This window comes from Ciconia boyciana, chromosome 13 (genome assembly GCF_034638445.1).
Source record: "Ciconia boyciana chromosome 13, ASM3463844v1, whole genome shotgun sequence".
NCBI classification, from domain to species: domain Eukaryota; kingdom Metazoa; phylum Chordata; class Aves; order Ciconiiformes; family Ciconiidae; genus Ciconia; species Ciconia boyciana.
This window is the reverse complement of record NC_132946.1, coordinates 2,276,861-2,295,965: the sequence shown is the minus strand read 5'-3', so window position 1 is coordinate 2,295,965 and position 19,105 is coordinate 2,276,861. Positions and strand designations below refer to the sequence as shown.

The following is a 19,105-nucleotide window of genomic DNA, read 5'->3' as shown; positions in this document are numbered from 1 at the left end:
GTGTGCCTGTGCCAGCACCAAGATTCAATAAAATGCCACACTAATCCGCAGTCCTTTTTCATTAAATGACCAATTAAAGCTAGAGGAAAAGGGTTCTTATTATTATTTCAGTTGGGAACATGTTCCCTGTAGCGCCGGGTGGTTTTTATACGTATTTTTTGCTATTATTATATTCTCTTCTACTTTGTTATCTCTGCAGAGTTTCGTCGCTACTGCGTCTGGTTTGCCCCCAGCTCCTTGCTGGTGCCTGACTTAGCAGTGATTTGGTTTTAAATTCTGTAAAGTTATTAAATACTTCTGTATACTTCTGTTAATGTGTTCAAGGTGAGAATGCCATGTTTATACACTGGTAAAGCGTATAAGTGGAGAGGTCAGAGAATATAAACAGTTGAAGAGAAGTCTCAGGGCAGCGTTGCTCCCGGGAGGTGGTGGTACCCCGGGGCGTGCGGTGATGCTCGGCTCCTCGCCCTGGGCTGTCCGCGGGCGGGGAGAAGGAGCAAACCCCCGTCCCAAAGCAGCGTATGCAGCTAAACTGGCATGGAAAGCCAGGGGGAAGCAGCTACCTGAGCGCTGCACGGGGCTGAAGCCTGTCAGGAAATAAAAGCTCATAGGGTCTTAACACCTAGTCTCAGGTCCTCTTTGTTAGTCCACTGTGTTATACCTACAACCTGATTTTCGGAGGTCTTGAGAGCTGGTACCAGCTGTAAGGACAGTTAAAGATGATCTGGCTTGCTGGAGAGCTGCGCCTCCTGTATTTCTGTGGGTTTGCACGGACTGTCCGTGAACACAGGCTTTGGCTTTGTGGTGAAGGTAGCGTTGCTTTGGGAACCTTAACCTCTGCCTAAGCTGCCTTTCTGAGGCATTTGAGTTGGGCTGACGATGGTTTTTTTGTGTTTAGGTTTGTCAGTTGCTTTCTATGCTAAAACAGAAAGAAAACTCTCAAAAGATAAAGGAGAGAGTCACGTCCACATCTGTGGTGGGCTGCATCTCCCCAGGGATGCTCTGTTCAGGGTTGGACAGTGAGCTGTGCAGCTCGGGGCACGTTTCAGCATGCTCCGACCAGCAACTCGTAGCAGCAGGCTGCGCGGGACACTGGTTCCCCAGTAATCCCAGCTGGGAGACGGCACGGGCCCCGCGTGGCATGAGGGGAGCTGCAGCCCCAGCTTTTGGAGGACAGGAGGCAGGTGTGGGAGTCTTGGTCCGTGCCCATATCTTGATGGAGGTGCAGGGAGACAGAGCAGCCTGGGGACCTGCATCGCTGGTGCAGGGCCAGTCCCCAGCTGCCTGTCTTTGTGCTCAGTCAAGATCCAAAACCTAAAGATGAACCCAATACGTGCGTGCATGCCCACCTTAAAGCAATGTGTGCATCTGTCCTGGCTTTTTTATTAATCCACTGGATGGTTCAAGCTCTGACTCCCCGGTTTTGCACGCTCAGAGCTGGCAAAAGCAGAGTGCAACACCAGGCGAATCCCTCCCATCGCGACGGTCGCAGCTCTGCAAACAGCGTTTGGGTCTGGGTCTCACTGGAGCCACAGACAGAGGAACTGTCACCTTCCCACCCTGTGGTGTGATGCTTCCCTGGACGCAGCCCAGATCTCCTGGACTCTTTTTTTTCTTCCCTTTGCCACCATATCACTTTACAGAGTAATGAGTTAAACAGTGCAGTCGTTAGCGCAGCTCGGCTCCTGCGTGCTCCGAGCATCGCTCGGCAGCATGCGATATCTAAGCCTTCGTGCTGGGGGGAGTGTGGGGGGCTGCACCGGGTGGAAATTTCTCACCGCAGACTTTGCTGGGGCCAGACATGTTGTAAATTTTAAGAGAAAAACACTTTACAAACCAGAAGTCCAACTCTCGTGCGCGTGGAGCTGCTAATTAACAATTTGGAGACCATGTGAGCTAAGGAGCCGATTCCACCGTTACAGAGCCTCATGGTTTTGAATCAGGCTTTGAAGATTTGGGATCCTCCATAAAGCTCTAGCTCCGGGAGTCTGGTGATTTCTGTTTCTGTTCTTCTCCAGCTTCTCCCCAACTCGCACACAGGAACCCTCACATACCTCCTAGGCCCTCCTAGAAATAGCGCTTAAAATCATATGGAGCACTTTAAAAAGGGATCTCCAGGGAGGCGCAGGATGCTGAAGGTCTGACTTGTGATATTTGATTGTCTGCAATTGCTGTCGCAGCTCTCTGGAGGTTCCTGCTCACAGCCAAGGATGCCCGGGGCTGCGGGTCCCAGCATGGCACCCACCCTCCTAAAGCCCGGCCTGAGCCGAGCATCTCGGGCATCGCCGAGCCGTCGAGGGGCACGGAGTCGCTCGGTGCGGCTGGGAGCCTTGGCGTGAGTCATCCCGTGAAACGTGACGCGGTCGAGCCCTTGGCAGGGACGCTGCCGACTTTTCCTGCAGCCCCGCCAGCCCTGGCGGGGTTATTGTGAGACTTGCAAGGTTTGTGTTTAACGTCTCGTGTGATGCCAAGCTCCCGGCTCCGGGGCTCACGGCATCTCCCCTCCCAGGCCGCTGCGTCAGGGCCACGGTGGCCTCAGTCCCGCGGGGGCTGAGCTTGCCCGGTCCCACCTTGAGAGCCACCACCACCTCCTCTGCGCCGGGAAGGGGACCGGGAGATGTGAGATGGGATGGCAGGGGGTGTCGGTGGAAAGAGGGGTGCGTCAGAGGTTAAATGAGGCTTTGGGGTGGGCAGGGCATGGCACGGGGCTGGCGCTAGGAAACATCCCCGGATCCACCACCCATCCATGTTGGTGGTGCAGCGGGGGCAGCAGATGGAACGAGCCCTGCGGTGAGGCAGGATGGAAGCAGGCGGATGGGGAGAATAATCTTTTTTAGAAAGCTGTTGGCTTAAATAACTGTGGTTTTCCTCTAAATTGTGATGAGCATGGGTCAGAAACCCTGCGAGGTAGAGCTGCTTCTTGATGGGCCTTTCCACCAGTGTTTGGTGTTTTCCATCTCCTTTCTCTCCTCTGTTTCCCTTAGCAACGGAAATAACAAACTTTACCATTAGAAAAGATTTGCAGAGTAACTTTGCCTTGATATTCTGCATTAGTCACAGTCCTGCAGGTACAGCTGCCGGGTTTTGCTTTCCCACAGTGTCCCCTACTGCTTGCATTAAAAAATCCATTTAGGTACACATTAAAAAAGGAGGAAAAAAAATTCTTAATGGAAGTATAAGGCGCAGAAAGTCACCAGAAGGGGAAATGCTTTTTATGGAGCCTCAGCAAGAATCCCTGCGAAGAGCATGAGATGCATGGATTCCTGGAGGGAGGTAAATGCAGAGTCAAGTTCTGCCACTGCAGCTTGGACTGCGGCTCCGAGAGCTGATCTGCTCTCTCGGTGGCTGCGTGATTAAGGGTAGGGCAGAGGCGCGGGATGTAAAGAGGACAGGTCGGATGAAAGGAAATAAAGAGGAGAGAGGAACTGGGAATAGAGGAGTCACTTTCTTCTGTTTTCTCTTGGATAACACAACAGGGGAAAGCAACCTATTTTAAAAGGATGGATGGATTGTCATTTCAAAACGTGCCGTTACTGTTCCTCTGTGGAGCTTGCTGCTAGAAGAAATTATTGAAATCAAGTATTTGGGGTGCAGAATTGGCAAGAACACTCCAATTATGTTAGAGATGTGTGAAGTCCAAAAGAGATTTGTGATCCAAGGTGTAGGAGGAGCCGCAGCGGGTGGGTGTTGGGGAGAACCGGGGGTGGTGGGTGCCCCTTGCCTGGGGAAGGGCTGTGTGTGTGCTACGCGTCTCCTGGCCCAGCGATGCACTCTGCTTTCCTGGTAGCAGCAGTTGTAGGCTTCTCCCTGGCACTGGGACAAAGCCGTGCTACGGGCTCGGCGGTGATGCAGGGCTGGCAGAAATGCCCCCTCAGACATCATCGCCTTGAGCAGAGGTCACTGTCCAGGCTGGGTGAAGGTAGAGATGCATCCCTGACCGTCATCGAGTCTCTAATCATCAGCCGAGCTGTGGCCGCTGGCCGTGGGCACGCTCTTCGCCCCCTTCAGCTGCGATGTGAATCCCTTTGGGGATGCTTGAGATGGAGGATGCTACTTTGCAGGTGGGGCAGGCTGGGAGCGTGCACGTAGCTGTCCCAGCTCAACTAACGAACAACTCATTAAACCTTTGCGACTTGCACCCCCTCAGTTGTGTCCGTACCCTCGGGCATGATTTCCAGATGAGACAAGCTCAGGAAGCTCGCCCTGCTCCCTGCAGATGCCGGAGAGTCTCAGTCTGGACCTCAAGGTGTTGGATCCCATGGGATCTGTTCCCTGCAACACCAGAAGATTCATCTTTTGCTCCCTGAATCGGTTGTAATCTTCCCCCAGAGACCTCGCAGAAGTCCTTAATGCTAATAACACTACCTGAGAAGCCCAGCAGTGCCTAACATTTGTATTTCTTATTCCTTCCCCAAGACCTACGAGCAGAATGAATGGATAATCCACTTGGCTGGGAAGCTGCTGGCCCAGGAAGAGGAGACCTTGTCCTTGATGGCAACGAACCCATTTGCGGGCAGAGCACCCCCACGGTAAGCTTTGAGTTTTGCCGAGGGAGCTGGAAGTACCCAGGCTCCGTGTTGTTCCTATCTTGGACATGCACACGTGGTTTTTGTTGGTGGATTGGGTTTTGTGTTTGATGGTACCCAGGTGGGCTTTAAATCGGGTGGGTTTAATGTGAGGACACCATGAAGAGCTGCTGCTCTCGGCACCTTAATGCCTTCCTGGTGGGGACATAAGGACCCTTTGGTTGAGCCCATTCCCAGGCACGTCTGCGAAGGGCTCCGAGTTGCTTCTCTTGGACAGAAATCGTGACTGCTGAAGTGGTTTCCTGCCCGTCAGCTTTAGATTTTTTGCCATGATCACTTTGCAAGCTCAGATGAAAACTGCCATTTCTACCGGCCTACTGAGGTATTTCAAAGACAAAACAGTCCTGCAAAAATGATTGGGTTTGTGGATGCTTGTCTTGGAAGTGTTTGCATTTTCAATGAAGAGACAAAGCAAACATCAGCAAGTGAAAGGCACAGATGAAAACCCCAAGGTTTTCTACAAAAGGAAATTTTTTGCAAAAGTGTCTATTTTGTTGATGAAGTTATTTTTAGCTGAGAAAACATTTTAAGGGAATTTTGGATCAACGCAAGTAATATTATGCTCTTGCTAATATTTTCCATTTGAGGCTCTCAGGATGCACTGCAAACAAGGCTGAAGGTTCACGGCACCGTGTGAAATGAACTTCCTCTTGAACCCAGCTGATGTTTTTCAGCTTTAGCACAGTGCATCCCCCAAACCTTCCGAGGAGAGACTCCTTTTCTAGCTAAAACACTAAGTACTTCCACCTTTTACCAAAGCGCTTCCTCTGAGATGGTTTACACAACCCAGGATGGTATAAATGTATAAACCCAAGATGGTTTATACGCTGAGCTGAATGTATGTCTGTATATAGTCTGCAAAAAAACACAGCAGAAGCACAGCTTGGAATACAACCGCTAAGTGAGTTTCCCACCATCATATTTGAGTATTTCTAATAACCAACCACATTTCTGGGGCTCCCCAGGCATCCAGCCCTGTCTCGTAGTGCACAGGCACCTTATCAGAGCATCAGTACAGGCTGATGGGACGTAATCCCTCCAAGTACAGGAGCCAAGACCGCTGTAAGAACAGTTATATTGCGGGTTTTGCACATATTCTCATTTTAGAACCCGTTTTGCCATCGGTGCAGCATCACAGAGCGAGCTAGCGGGCATTCCCGGCGTGCGGGGCAGGATCCTGCCCATAGCCCAGAGACTCACGGCAGCACCGGAGTTCCCATAAATGATCGTTTATAGCTCAGGGTGCGTTATAGGGTGGTGTCGCAGTTTGTTGGGTTACACAAGCAGCAGATCTGTTACACACAAATAATTACACCTTGGCTCCGGTCCAGGAGGGCTCTCAGGGACCTCTATTAATTATTGCTACAAAAGGCATACTGGGCTAGACCAGCACAGCCCTTGCCACGGACGGATACCGCTTTAAGAATGAGTATGGAGGGGTGTTAGCTCTGATTAGCTGTGCTGGGGTTGGCTTTCCATGCGAGGAGCAGCGCGCTGATGTTGTACCATCAGCTGGTCTGGCTCGGTGGTGTTGAGAGGAGCACGCCGTCGCGCGTGAAACCTCCTTGCTATGGGTTGTGTTCCCATTTTGGCCATGTTTTCTCTCTTTGTTTTTATGGACCTTCATTGGGCTGCACGTGCATTTATCAGCCAAAGTAGGGTCTGCAGCTTGTGACAGCGAGCCGGACCTCCCCACTGCTCCCTGCCACCTCCTTTTTGGGGGCTGCTCAGAAGACCCCCACGGAGGTGGCACCTTTCTGATGGCCAGGGAAGGGGCACGGTGCAGCCCCAGCGCCTGCGCAACCGCTCACGTGGTGAAGGCGGTGGGCACCTCGTTAGGATGCTAACGAACCCCGGAGCTCACAGTAGGCAGAAATTCAGTCCAGTAAGAGGGCTCACCCACCGGGATCTGGCAGGAGCTGGGTCCTTCGGGAGCTTGTCGGGGAGATGGTGTTGGGGCATCATTTGCAAGGCTGAGCTGGAAGAGCAACCAGAGAACCTGCATTGCGCCGGCTCCATCTCAGGTGGATTTATCAACCAAGTCTCACCAACCTTTGCTTGTGTCCCCAGGGCTCAGTGCCGTAAATTCACCGAGCGGCGCTCGTTGCGGGGCATCCCCTTGCGTTGCTTTATTTTTATTAAAAAAAAAAACTAGAAGAAAGCAAGTCAGTCCTGAGTACTGGCTGACCCCAGGGGTTTTTAGCAGAACCTGGGACCTTTAGACACCAAGTCACCAGTTTGAATTAGGTGTCCCCTGGTGCCAGCAGCCAGAAGCAATGACCGTCTGGTGGCTGCTGGCAATAAAGGGCTCTCGTGGTTCACGGAGCGGCAGAAGCATTTGATAATCCCAGAGCTGTTTATTACCACGTGTCCCCCAGTGCCGTAAATGTTGCTCCCGGTACTCACCGCGACTGAGGCCGAAAACAAGACATCGTTACAGATTAAAAATCAAGGAAGTGTATATCACGTCTTGCCTTCCAAAACTTTGCCATAGACAGGCTGCATCTCTTCTGTGCGTTCTGGCATCGGTGGCTTTAAAAAAAATTGAAGTAGTTGAACACAGGAACTCATTTTAAAATTAAAATAATGAAGTGAGATGTGGCTCCAGGTGGTGAATAGGATTTTTTTATTGTATTCTGTAACAGGTGAGGAAGTGAAACGTTCAGGAATTTAAAGCAAAACCAAAAGCAAATCTTTATCTTCGCTAGTTTTTATGGCATAACAATTGCAGAGCATACAGAGGAATACAAGCAGGCCCAATAAGTAATTACACAGCAGCGTGGATGCTGTGTTGAACACACGGTGCTATAGATCTTGTTGAACAGGGTCTCGATTCATGCATTACCTTGCTTTAACCAAAGCACAGACTCTGTTTTCACTCTTTAGCAGCTAGTTTATAGTAGGAAAAGATCAGGATCCAGCGCTGGTTTTATGTGTCAGCTGCCTTTGCTCTGGCATTAGCTTTGCTTTAAAAGTGTTTCATGGGTCTAGTGTATTTTTGGGTGGCGTAAAATAAAAATAACAATTTACAAATGCTCGGTTTGGCTCAGACCAAAACCCAACACCCCCTTTCACTCTGGATCCCAGGTTGTGGGTCACATTGCGGGTTTTAGCGAGCCAAATCCGAACACCTGGGACGTTGGCACCATCCGGATCTTTACCCAGGTGTGAAGGCGAGGGCTGGGGGCACGGGTGGGTGTTCGTGCCTGCCTGCACTGGGGTGGCAGGGCTGGGGTCGGATCCTGCACTGGGCTCTCACGTCAGTCACCGATTCCTGTTGCCATCTACGTTTCTTCGGTTATTGCTTGTTTGCTGCCAGCGCTTCGCCTCTGTAAGGAAACTGAAGTGATCATTTGCTGCCTTTTTTTTCAGTTTTTGTGCCCCATCCCAGTTCTGCTGGGTTTACGCTCGTGGTGCTTGCAGCCGGCGTGGGCACAGCGGCTCCGTCAGCTGCTTTTCACCCAGCCTTACTTCTGCTCAGGCGGGCTTGCCTGCTCGGTTTTTGGGTGTTTTCCTTTAAATTTCAAAAACACCATTTCCTTGTTTAATTTTAAACATCCCCTTGCTGCACATCGAAGCTCCCAGCAGGGCTGGCCAGCCCCCTGCACCCACGGCACAGCCCCGGGTGCGTTCCCACGGGAGAACCATGGCCAGAACCCGGGTGATTGATCTGTGCCCTCCGATCTGGGTGCAAGAAGTGTAAGAAGAGGCAGTTAGCAGGATAACTACTTTTTTAAAATTGAGACTCCTTAGCGATCTTTGACTGAGCACTGGATGCGGGCATCCTCAGCGCTGACAGCCGCTTACAGCCAGCAATCGCCTTTTTGTTATAATTTCCTTTTAGTTCTGAACAAAAGCCTTACATTTGAGCCTTAGCGGTAACACCTGGAAAGAAAAGATAATTCCGGGTGGCCGTAGCTCCGACGGTTTCCGAAGGGCGTCCCTGTGCCCTCACCCCTGAGCCGGAGCCCGCCTGCGGCTGCTGCAAACCCTTACCGCACCTTCGCTCCCACCTTCCAGCCGAGGGTCGTGCCCAGCGCGGCTCGGCTCCCTTCGGTAGCTGGGTGGAAAAAAAGCTAATTTTCCTACCGTATTCCCCCCTGCCTCCACTCTAAAGGGAATTTTGAGACTTAATTATTTTCATTCCCTGCTAGACTAAATAATTAGGGGAAGGGACTGTTTTCCTTAAGAACATTATGCTCCATACTCCACGGAGTTTATTCTGTTAATGGAAACTCTACACCTTAAATAGCCAAGGGACTTTCAAAATGAGTTAATGCCTTCGAAATGAAATTTCTGAGACCAAAGTTTGTAGGTTTCTTTACAACTCTAGAAATTATAGTATTTTTTCAAGTGTGATAAACTTAAAATGAGAAACAGGTGACTGATTAAAAATGAGGGTATTGTTGAGCACCCAGCCTAGCTGAGTGTGAAGCTTTACTTCAAGTGCAGTGATGTTTGTGGAATGTGGATTTACAAAATATTATTGTGCAGCGGATAGTTCATAAAACACCAGCCATCATAAATCTGAACGGTGGGGCTTTGGCTGAGAAATTAATAAGTGTTTAACACACCGTCATGGAAACAGACTGCAACAATGAAAGAAAGCAAAAATCAGATTTTGCCTACAGAAGGAGGAAAAAAAATCAGGTTTATTTTTGACTGAAGTGTTCGGTGTCTCTGATATTAAATCATGTTCACTTAAGGACTTTTATTCCAATTATAGTAGCACTTTGTTGAAAAAGCCCCAACACGTAGCTGAAGACCTGGATTTGTAGCGGTGGTGTTATTTATGGAGGCAGCGCTTCCCGTTTGATGCTACCTGGCTGCCGGAACGCAAGAAGAATATAGCGTTTGGTATTCTTTTTTTTTATTTGATTGCCCATTTATTTCCCATTTGTGTCACAGCTACTGGGCTTTATACCCAGGGGCGTGCTGGACTGGATTTTCAGGCTGTGGAAGTCACCACGGACCCTGGCAGAAGGTGGAGGGGCTTTCGGGTGGGACCTGCGGAGATATACAACCCGAGCCATGGGAAGGGCTTTGTCGTATTTGCACGGTGTAGAAGCCACTTTGGGGGCTGCTCCCTTGGACACCCCCAAGAGGGATAAAGGTAATTCTGGAGCTATTGGGAGCGGTGCTGAGTGCCGGCAGGGATTATGGGGTTATTGGAAAACATGGGCATCATTGGGATGTAGGTGGACATGACGTTTCTGGTCTGCAAGGTCTCTCCCCAGAAGTCTTTAGAGGAGGTGGGAGCGGTGCTCATGGGCCTGGGATGCTCCGTGGGGACGCGAGTCCTTCAGGGTTTGAACTTGGTTTTGCTGAATCCCAAGTGCTTCCTCTCACCCCGAGGCATTTCCCTGCCAGGACAAGTCTGTGTCCAAGTATTCATGTGGTCCACGCAAGGTGACAGTGTAAGGGAGTGATGTAAATCCACAGAGTCCCCAAAGCCTCGCCCACGAGCACTGGTGTCTTCTGCACAGAGAAGTAAAATATTTTGTATGGTTTTCCCACTGAAAAAACGGCTTCACCAGCAATGAAACTGTCCTGGGAAGTGACAGGATCCTCAGAGGTGAAAAAGTATAAAAATGTTCTTTTGGCTTTCTCACTGGGTTTCACCGTGGTGAAATGTTTTATTGCAGTTCATTTCTTCTTTCCCTATATACTATAATTTAAAAGAAAATCTTTAGTTTATTGTCAAAATTGTAATGTCTGATATTACCAGAATGAAATGATTCCCCTGTCCTGAATGAAAGTTTAAGGGATTTTCTTTTTGGTAAAAACAACCTCAGTCTTTCAGCGTTGTCAGGGAGGGCAGAGCTCATCTCAAAGCATCGGGATTTCCCCCAGGGTGGGAAATCTGGTTTCCAGCCACCTCTCATAGTGGTGGCAGACGCGGTCGTGGGGCAGCTTCACCGTGGCCGGACTGTGCCGTGTGTCCCGTGGCTGTGGGAGGCATCTCCCTCGGCGAGGGCAGCTCCTCCCTTGGCTCCAGCGGGAGCATCGGCCGCATCCCCATCACACCTGCGAAACACTAAGCGGAAACCCACGCGCTGGGTCTGTCCACGTGAAAGCAATCCCAGCCGGTGCTGTGAGCCCGTTTCCTTCCCCCAAGGTTTGCTCTGCCCTCGGTATGGATGCAGCCTCTGAGCCTCCCTTTCTAACCTGTCTGTGGGGGAATAAACCCACTTTCCCATCTCCCAAGGGAGTTTTGAGGATGCTCCGGCTCTGCAGGGCCAGATCTTGCGGGAGCCTTGGAGAAAGAGAAGTCAGCGGCGTTGAAAAACAACCCATAAAACTGCCCTTATTCTGCAAACTTGGGCCGAGATGAATTTATGATCCCTCCTGCGAACGGGGCTAGAATAAGCAAGAAAGCCGATGATGGAGGCTCTGTTACTGTAATGAATTTGTACTTTCCACTGCCACTTGCTCCCTGATTTACAATGGAGTGGGGAACCTCGAGATAAAAAAAAGCCAACCAAAAAAAAAAAACCCAAATCAAAAAGACGCCCCGTGTTTTGGTTTCTTTCTTCCCTCTCCCACCCCGCCTTGCCCTGTCAGGCCATTAATTCTAACAGAAACCACCGGCTCTGGTTTTTTCCCTCGAACCCCTCAGCTGTTGCAGGGAGACAGCTGCACCCTCTGGAACTAATTACAGCTGTCTGGGAGATTTAGCCCTCCGTCCCAACAACTCCAATAGTGCTGCTAATTTTTAACACGTACAGTTGGAAGATGTCATAATAGGCTGATATATGATCGAATCTTAGAAGTGCTACAGCGCAGCTGCTACCGGGCATCTGGCGGGATGAATATATTGATTTAAAAAATAATGCGTATTATTTTTAGCCTTTCTGCCCTCCCCGAGGCTGTAGCTTTGCCTGATCCGGGTGGTGATGGAGAGCGGGTGCTTGCCCAGAAGGGTAGTGGCAGGCGGGTGCTGGCATCCCGTGCGGGGCGGTGGGTCCTTCTGGGCGGCTCGGTGGTCCTCCCTCTTCCAGCCGTCCGCACCGGGATCAGCGCCGTCACTCTGCCGCGCGGCTGCTTCGCTTCTCCTCCCAGGCACCGCCGTTGGGCTCGGGAGAAGCTGCCAAAGGGGCCCTTCTGTCCCTTGTCCTCCATCGCTGTTGTTGTTATGGCAGAGAGGGTTTTCCACCTCCTGGAGGAGAAATGTCTGACGTGCTTTATCTGACCGTACCTTGTTTCTTGCCTCTCAAGTGATTCTTTTGCCCTCGTGTGTCTCCTAAGGGACCTAACCTGGGCTCAGCTGGTTCAGCCTGATGCTTCTCCCAAGCCGTTTCCCCACCCGGCTGCGGTAGCTGGTGCCCAGTGCTTCCCGGGGAGCCAGGAGGAGCTGCCGGCTTGCGTTGGCTCAGTAAATCCCGGGAAGCTGCTTGCAGCCAGGATTGTCCTTCCTGACCTTTCTGTCTGTCTCCTCTGAAACACGGGTCTTGCTCATCCTTCGCCGAGTATGAGTGACCACCTGTGGCATTCGACTCCTTTTAATGTAGATGAAGTCAGAGAGCTTCTTCATGACCTTCTTGAAGATGTTCCCATTTCTCCAGAGCAGCAAGCAAGGTTCACGCATGCCGGCAGTCTCCCGCGTCAGAGGGGGCTCAGAGACCTGTGGATCCCTTCCACCAGCCAGGAGGTCCTTGTGTGAGCCCCAAAGTTGCACAAAACACAAGGACTTGCTGATAAGGTGATCTGTAGCCTCTAGTGGTTTCTTGGTCTGCAGGCAACCACGCATGTGCGCGTCTCGCCTGAGTTACAAGCCGTCCAGGGCTCCAAGCGATGCTTGTAAACTCTGTGAGCCCTGAAATGCTGGACTCCGGGCTGTTAATGCTTCAGCCCTGTTAGTGCAGGAGCGCGTTCGCTCCCCGAATCCCGAGAGGAGGGAGCAGGTCCAGCGAGGCAGCACTGGAGGAGTTTGCAAATCCTGTAACTTCAGGACTGAGGCACCCAGGTAGGTTATAAATACTGGGGTAGCTTGTAAACTCTATGAGCCCTGAAATGCAGGGCTCCGGTGAGTATTAAAGTCTGCAGCTTTTACATCCATGAGCCTTGCAAGGAAAGATTCCCATGGGTTCCAGGTTTTCCACGTTTCTCCCACAGCCCCTAACCCCAGGAAGGATGGAGAGGATGGATAGCGCGGGGTCTGATGCTGCCGTCGTATTTTGATGCTCAGAGGTATTCTGATGCTCAGTGGTATTCCCGCTGCAGCTTCTCCGTCCTGCAGTACGCGTTGGCTGCTGCAGCCATGTAAAGGCTCTTTGGTACCTTCATTGACCAGAATGGAAACCTTCAAGTCTTGAATCCCAGAAAAGTGCTGGCGGTGCAGGACAGTGAAGAGCCGTGGGCTGTGGTGTGCCGGAGCTTTATAGCTCATCGCTGGGTGAGTGGTTCAGCTCCTGGAAGAGCTCAGCTCCGTGAAGTTTACAAACTCCACAGCCCACGGAGCTGTGCAGGTTCCTCCTCCATGGATCTTGTCATCCTGATGTGGACCATGCATCCCAACACTCCAGCTCACGGCTCAAGTGGAGCGGGCTGGGGGAAGCAGAGCGACTGTAGCTGGGACAAGAGGGAGGCTGAATTTAGAGGCTGGGGGGCTTGGGGGGACTCTTCAGATTTATTTAGGCTCGGAACAGAAGAGCCTGAAACATAGTCAGATAGAAAGGCAAACTTTATGCCACAAAAATGCATCTTCAATTGCATGTGGTCGCTTTAATGCTCACACGGTTCTAGTTTTACATGCCGATCCCTTTGATAGCAAACATTTTAATAGACAGAGAACATATGGGAAAAATCAGATGATAGATATTATTTAATCTGGGCAGGCAAGCCCATTCGAAAGGGACAAGGAAATTTTCATTCCAGAGGGGTTACAGGACAGTCCTTGAGGTTGGGGAGAAGGCGCTTCTGTGTCTCAGCAGAGGCCTGGCATCTCCTGAGGTCTCCTAGGTCTGCCCCGGGAGCTCAGATAAGTCAGCTGCTCTCTGTGCACTGCATCCCCATCTAGAAAATGGGAACTTTGCCAGATGGGGTTAGCAGATAGCTCCTTCAGCGTGGGCCGCCCCCTTATACCCCTATTGTGGCTGTTCGTCGAGATGGGTCCAGCTTGGTAGATGCTCTGCAGTCACTTAGTGAAGAAAAACCCCCAAAAGCCCCGGTGTGGCAGGCGGAGGGAGGCTTCGAGCAGGAGAGGGACTGACATAAAATCAGCCACTGAAGCTTCTTGGGAGGCGGATGTGTTTTTTGAATTCAAGAAAGCAATCAAGCAGCACAGCCGGGAAATCTCCAACCATCCCGGACAGGAGCCTGCAGGCTACCTGGGCCCATGGGAACGTTGCTGTTCAGTAATGCTCTAATTATTAACAGGAAATTTTGTGCTCCTGCGAAGTAAACACTGTGGGAGTAACACTTCAGCCCCCGTTTGACTTTTACCAGCCTCAGAAAAGGGGGGAGGGAAGAGAGGGTGTAGAAATGGCCCTGAGTGTAATGGAGCCAGCAGCTGCAGGGCAGCATTTATGGTGATGAGATGCAGGTTTGTGCCCCCCGAGCCCCCAGCCAGGGCCGTGGCATTGCCCCCTCCTCTGCCCATTTACCTTCCCCTATTCGGGGGCTGGTATCCTGCCTCCCTGCAGCCCCCCATCAACGGGCAGCGAGGCGGGGTGCCAGGGCAGCCCGGGAGGCTCTGCCGCGGAGTGGTACGGCATCGGGGGACACCTCCGTCCCCACGCTTCCCTTGGCACCCGGCCCTTACCAGTAGTTTAAATTAGAGCTGTCCCAGTGCAGCTCCAAATGCTTTAGTGTGGGCTTTCTTGGATCCCCGCTTCGTCCTCAGCGGAGGGGGAAACATGGAGATATTTGTCCTATTTTCATTCCAGCCAGGAGACAATCAGAGAACAGATGTACTGCCGGTTGCTGCAAGTCAGCCGCAAACGATGGGCGTGATGAACAGCTCCGCGTTAATGTGTTTTGTTAGGAGAATCGTTCCTGTATTGCTCATCTGGGTACCCAGCAAGATTTAAATTGAGATGTCGAGCTGTGATTGCAGCAGATCTTTTAATCGGGTGCATTTTTATCTGTTGTCTGCAATCTCCCCTGCTTCCCGTCAGAGTGCCGGTGTTACAAAGGTGAGCGCTAATGGCAAATATATAGGAGTTGTCCCTAATTATTTTAGCAGTAGGAAGGAACTTTACGGCTGCCTGAGGTGCAGCCCCGGGAGCGAGCAGCTGCGGGAGCGTGGTGCCCTGCTCAGTAGCAGGGTTTGTATTTTAGTAGTGAAGCAAAGCAGGTTTAAATGAGCATTGACATGACTTTGACATTTTTATATTGTGGCTTATTTTATGAACTTATCCAGCAAATGCGGCGATGCACTCTGCAAACAGGGACCACAACGCTGGAGGACCGGGGTGTTACTCCTTCTCTTGTCAGCATGCCCTACATCAAGCGGGACCAAACCTCCCGAACCGAGCGGCATGGTTAGCCTCCGAATGTGTTTCGCGAGACTGATGAATGCTTCTTTCTGCACTGTTTTAAAATCTCCTTTTCTGTCAACTCCCAGGACGGCCAGAAAACAGATGCGCTCGTAGCCCTGGCTAATAAGCTGCGGAGCAGAAGGAGCAGCCGCTGCCTGGGGCAGAGGGATGCTGGAGGAGCTGGGGCGGGAGTCGGGCTCTGTACCTAAAAATGTCCCGGGCAGAAATACTCCACAGTTGCTCTCAGAAAAGAAAAAAAATTAATTTTCCTGCTTTTATTATTATTCTTTCAAACTTGGTTGTAGAGAGGTGTGTGGAGCACGCAGTGGTGGTGGGGAGCGCATGGGGGGGGGGTGTTAAAGCTCCTCTGCCTTGTGCATCGTTCCAAAATTGCATTAAGAGGAGCCTGGAGCTGCCCGGTGCCTCGCTCCAGCAGGGACGGCTGCATCGCTGCCTCCGGCCGCGGGCATCCCAGGGATGGATGGAGCAGCGGGACGCGGGAGCCAGCCAGGCTGAGTGCCCTTGAGCTGATTTCTCCATCCAGCTACGGAAAGGCTCAAAAACTCCCCTCCCAGGGGACCGTAAATAGGGTCCGACGCCTTTCCGCCTCCGCCCGGCAGCGGTGCCAGCCCCCCCTGAGCCGGCTGTGCTTTGTTTCTCTGCAGGTGGATCAGAGGGGAACACTTCAAGTACAAATTCAGTCGACCTGGGGGAAAGCACGCCAGCGAGGGGAGGTGGTGGATTCGGAAGAGGATCGGCCCTTACTTCCCCCCTGTCAACCTCCAGGGCCTGAAGAAGTTTTATGAAGACAGGAATTGGCCGTACCCGGTGCGGGACTGATGGAGGAGGACGAGCAAGGTCAAGAGGGACCGGCTGGGGAAGAGGGAGAGCAGTCAGCTCCCTTACAAACTGCACGTCTCACCTCTCTCTGTATTTTTTATCCATATCCTTGTTTACACATATTTTACAGAAGGTTCCCAGCCAACCTGTCCACCTGCTGTTGTGGCCTGGTTTTTCTCATCTTTCTGTTTCTTTCTGTCCATCCTTCTCGCCACAGCCTTGCCTGAGGATTGATTTCTTTTGCCAGGCTGCTCCGTTCGGAAATCATCAGTTCTAGAATTTGGGAAAAAGGCGAACAAATACTGCGATTAGTTTTGGGTAGGTGTTGGTGTTGCTTTCCCCGACCCGTTGCATTGTGTGATGGCTGCAGAGGTGCAAGGGGAGGTTTCGGGGCCATCTCCTGTCTCAGCCAGTGCCCTCCATGGCTCACGCATTCCCTGGGGTCCGGCATCGGGCAGAAGAGCCAGGTCCTGCTCTGCAGCCGGCTCATGCGGAGGTGATGCTGGCCTGGCACAGCACACCGCTCCTCCATCCCATCCCCTCCCCTCCCATCCCATCCCATCCCATCCCATCCCATCCCATCCCCTCCCCTCCCCTCCCCTCCCCTCCCCTCCCATCCCCTCCCATCCCATCCCACCCTCTCCCCATGTGTGCTGCCAGCACTGAGCCACCAAAGCTGCTTTATTCCCAATGTCGCTGTCCCCGCGCTGCCCTCGCTGTCACCTTGGGAAGGGCCTGGTCGCCACCTTCTCACCGCAGGTTAATGACCGGGCTGAGCTACGTGTCCTGCCTGCCGGGCATGGTCCGGCTGTCCCGCAGTTCGTCCCCAGGGCAGCACAGCAAGCCGGGGCTGGGCAGTGCCCCCAGGCTGGGGAAGACACCCTGGGACCTCACCCTGAATTTCCCCTGTCCTTCCTGTTTGCTTTGGAGTCTCCCCTCATCTCGGTCTGTGTTTAAAATCACCCCAAATTGTCCCACCACGTGGGTTTTGCTTGGTGAGCCCAAATCACAGGGATGGGAGGGAAATGAGAGCAAGAAAGCGGACGGGGTCTGAAACAGCCAGCAACTGGCCGGGGTAGTTTATAATAATCAATTGCTCGTTAGCACATTCTGCTGCACACATTTCTTCTTGCAGGGGGAAAAAAAAAAAAAAAAGATCAAAGCAACCTGTGTAACGCATAAAACCCCGTTGTATCAGGCTTGCCTGCAGAAAGCCGCAGGTTTACTGAGAAACCCGAAATAGCTCCTTGCTGGAGCTGCCGTGTGGGCTCTGTGACTCAGCCCCGAGGACAAGCGCAGCCCTGTGCGGCCGCCCCGTCCCATGTCCCATCGCTGCCGATGCTCGTGGGTTGCCCGGGCGGCAGCACCGGGTCGGAAAGGTGGCCGGAGTCAACAAGTCTGCCGCCAGCCCCACCACGTTTAAACAGGTCTTGTTTTAACGGGCCCTGGCCTGGCAGCGCAGACGCGTGGGGCTGCGCCTTCCTGTTTGCTTAACCTGGGGTTTTTATAACTGGTGCTTTTTGTCGGCGGCCCCGGGGCTGAAATCCGCCTGTTTGGGGAGCTGGCGGAGTTTGGTGCCGGCGGTGTCTGACCGGCCGGTGTTCGGGAGGAGCCGAGCATCCCGTGGGCATGGTCCGGTGCCGCCGGCTGGTAAGGAGAGGGCAGGAGAAGCGCAGAAAGGGGCTTGCCAGGCTTTTTTCCCCTGGGTTTTTGCAGTGGTGTTCACCTCGGCCCCCCCGGGGAGGAATTCCGGTGGCTGGAAAGCCTACAATAAGGCTTTCACCCTTCCAGAGCAAATTCAGCCCAAGCCACATGCGAGGGGAGAAGCGTCGCTGTGTGCCGGGCTCTGAAGCGGCTCGGGGCTCGGGACAGAGCCGTCCTCCCCGGGGGCCACCAACCTGCCGGGGACCGGTGGGCACCGTGGGAGGCAGAGGCGGTGGCCGCGTCTCTGCCCCCGTCCCCAGGGCTCATCCAGCTGAGCCCATCCCCTCCCGTGCGAGATGTGCCAAAAGCAGCCCAATGTGGTTTTGCAAGAAAAATGGGTCCAAACTGGGAAAAGCAAACCAGCAGGTAACTCTGGCGCTGGATGGGGCAGCGCGGGCTGTGGATGCGGGCACAGAAATGCCATTTCACACATTTCTTCCCTCTTTTTGACTGCATGTACCAAATGGGCACCACTGAGAGCGTATTTCTGGAAAGGGATTAAAGCAAACAGCTCTTGCGTAACCAGAGGGAGCTTCACTCATTTTTTATTTTTTTCTAAAAGTGTTAAAAAGGGAAAACAGCAGCAGCCCGGGGAGGGCAGCCCAGCCCTGGGTGCAGTCCCCCGGTGCCTGCCCTGACGTGGCTTGCCAGGGACACTCCAGCTCCCACGGGGCCGAGGCAATAAATAAGGTGAGTCCTGGGTGTCGTGGCACTTACTTGCGTTTGAGGGAGTGCCTGGTGTCGTGTCCGAGCGTCTGATCACCATCCCGCTGAGCCCGGGCTGGCAGGGCTGCAAGAGCACAGCTCTCCCTTCCCCTCTCCGGTGCATTCGAGGGTGCATTTGCACGGGGCTCCCTCTTGGTTTGCGGTTGCTTTTCCTGCCCGGCTGCTCCATCCCTGGCAGATCCAGCTCGGGATGGCTGGAGGGAGCGGGAGGACCTTCCGGCGGGCTCCTGCCCGGGAGCTGGGAGGGTCCGGGGTCCTGCGGGAGCGGCCGTGCAGCTCTGCGGGGTCCCGGGAGGTGCCCGCCTTTGCCAGGGATGAGCCAGCGGGCAGGGAGCAAGGGCTGGCAGTTGGCACCCAGGAAAGCCGTGACGGCGGCAGAGGTGCAGACCCCATCGCTCGGAGCTGCTGCGCTTCTGCAAGACATTAACACTCTTGGCCGGGGAGTGGGCAAGTCCTATATGTTACCCGGTCGTGTCTGAACCAAGACGAATAGCTTAACTGCGGGGCTTGGAGCAATGTATAGGGCGCTCCAAATTGTAAATAACATTTACGACTCAATTGTGTTTTCCTAAATATTTGCCATAGTTGGAAACCAGTGCTCTTCTGTGAACAATGGAAGAACATTTTGTTCCGATTACTGCACGGAGGGACCAGGGTGAACGCCGTGATCCCGCATCTCGCTCCCATTATCATCCTTCCTGGCTTGGCCAACCCGCCGAGGGGCTGGGGACGGTGAGGCCAGGTTGTGTCTGTCGAGATCCGGCGTAG

General features: G+C 52.8%; 1 protein-coding gene across 3 annotated transcripts in view; it reads left to right on the top strand.

Moving 5' to 3' along the window:
- LMF1 (lipase maturation factor 1) overlaps positions 1-16,089 on the top strand; it is a 207,288-nt gene extending 191,199 nt beyond the window's left edge. For all 3 annotated transcript variants that reach the window (XM_072878190.1, XM_072878189.1, XM_072878188.1), the window contains 2 exons: positions 4,417-4,529; positions 15,733-16,089. In XM_072878190.1, the coding sequence (XP_072734291.1) occupies positions 4,417-4,529; positions 15,733-15,907 (288 nt within the window). In that variant the 3' untranslated portion in view covers positions 15,908-16,089. The remainder of the gene's footprint in view (positions 1-4,416; positions 4,530-15,732) is intronic.
- The last annotated feature ends 3,016 nt before the right edge of the window (positions 16,090-19,105 follow it).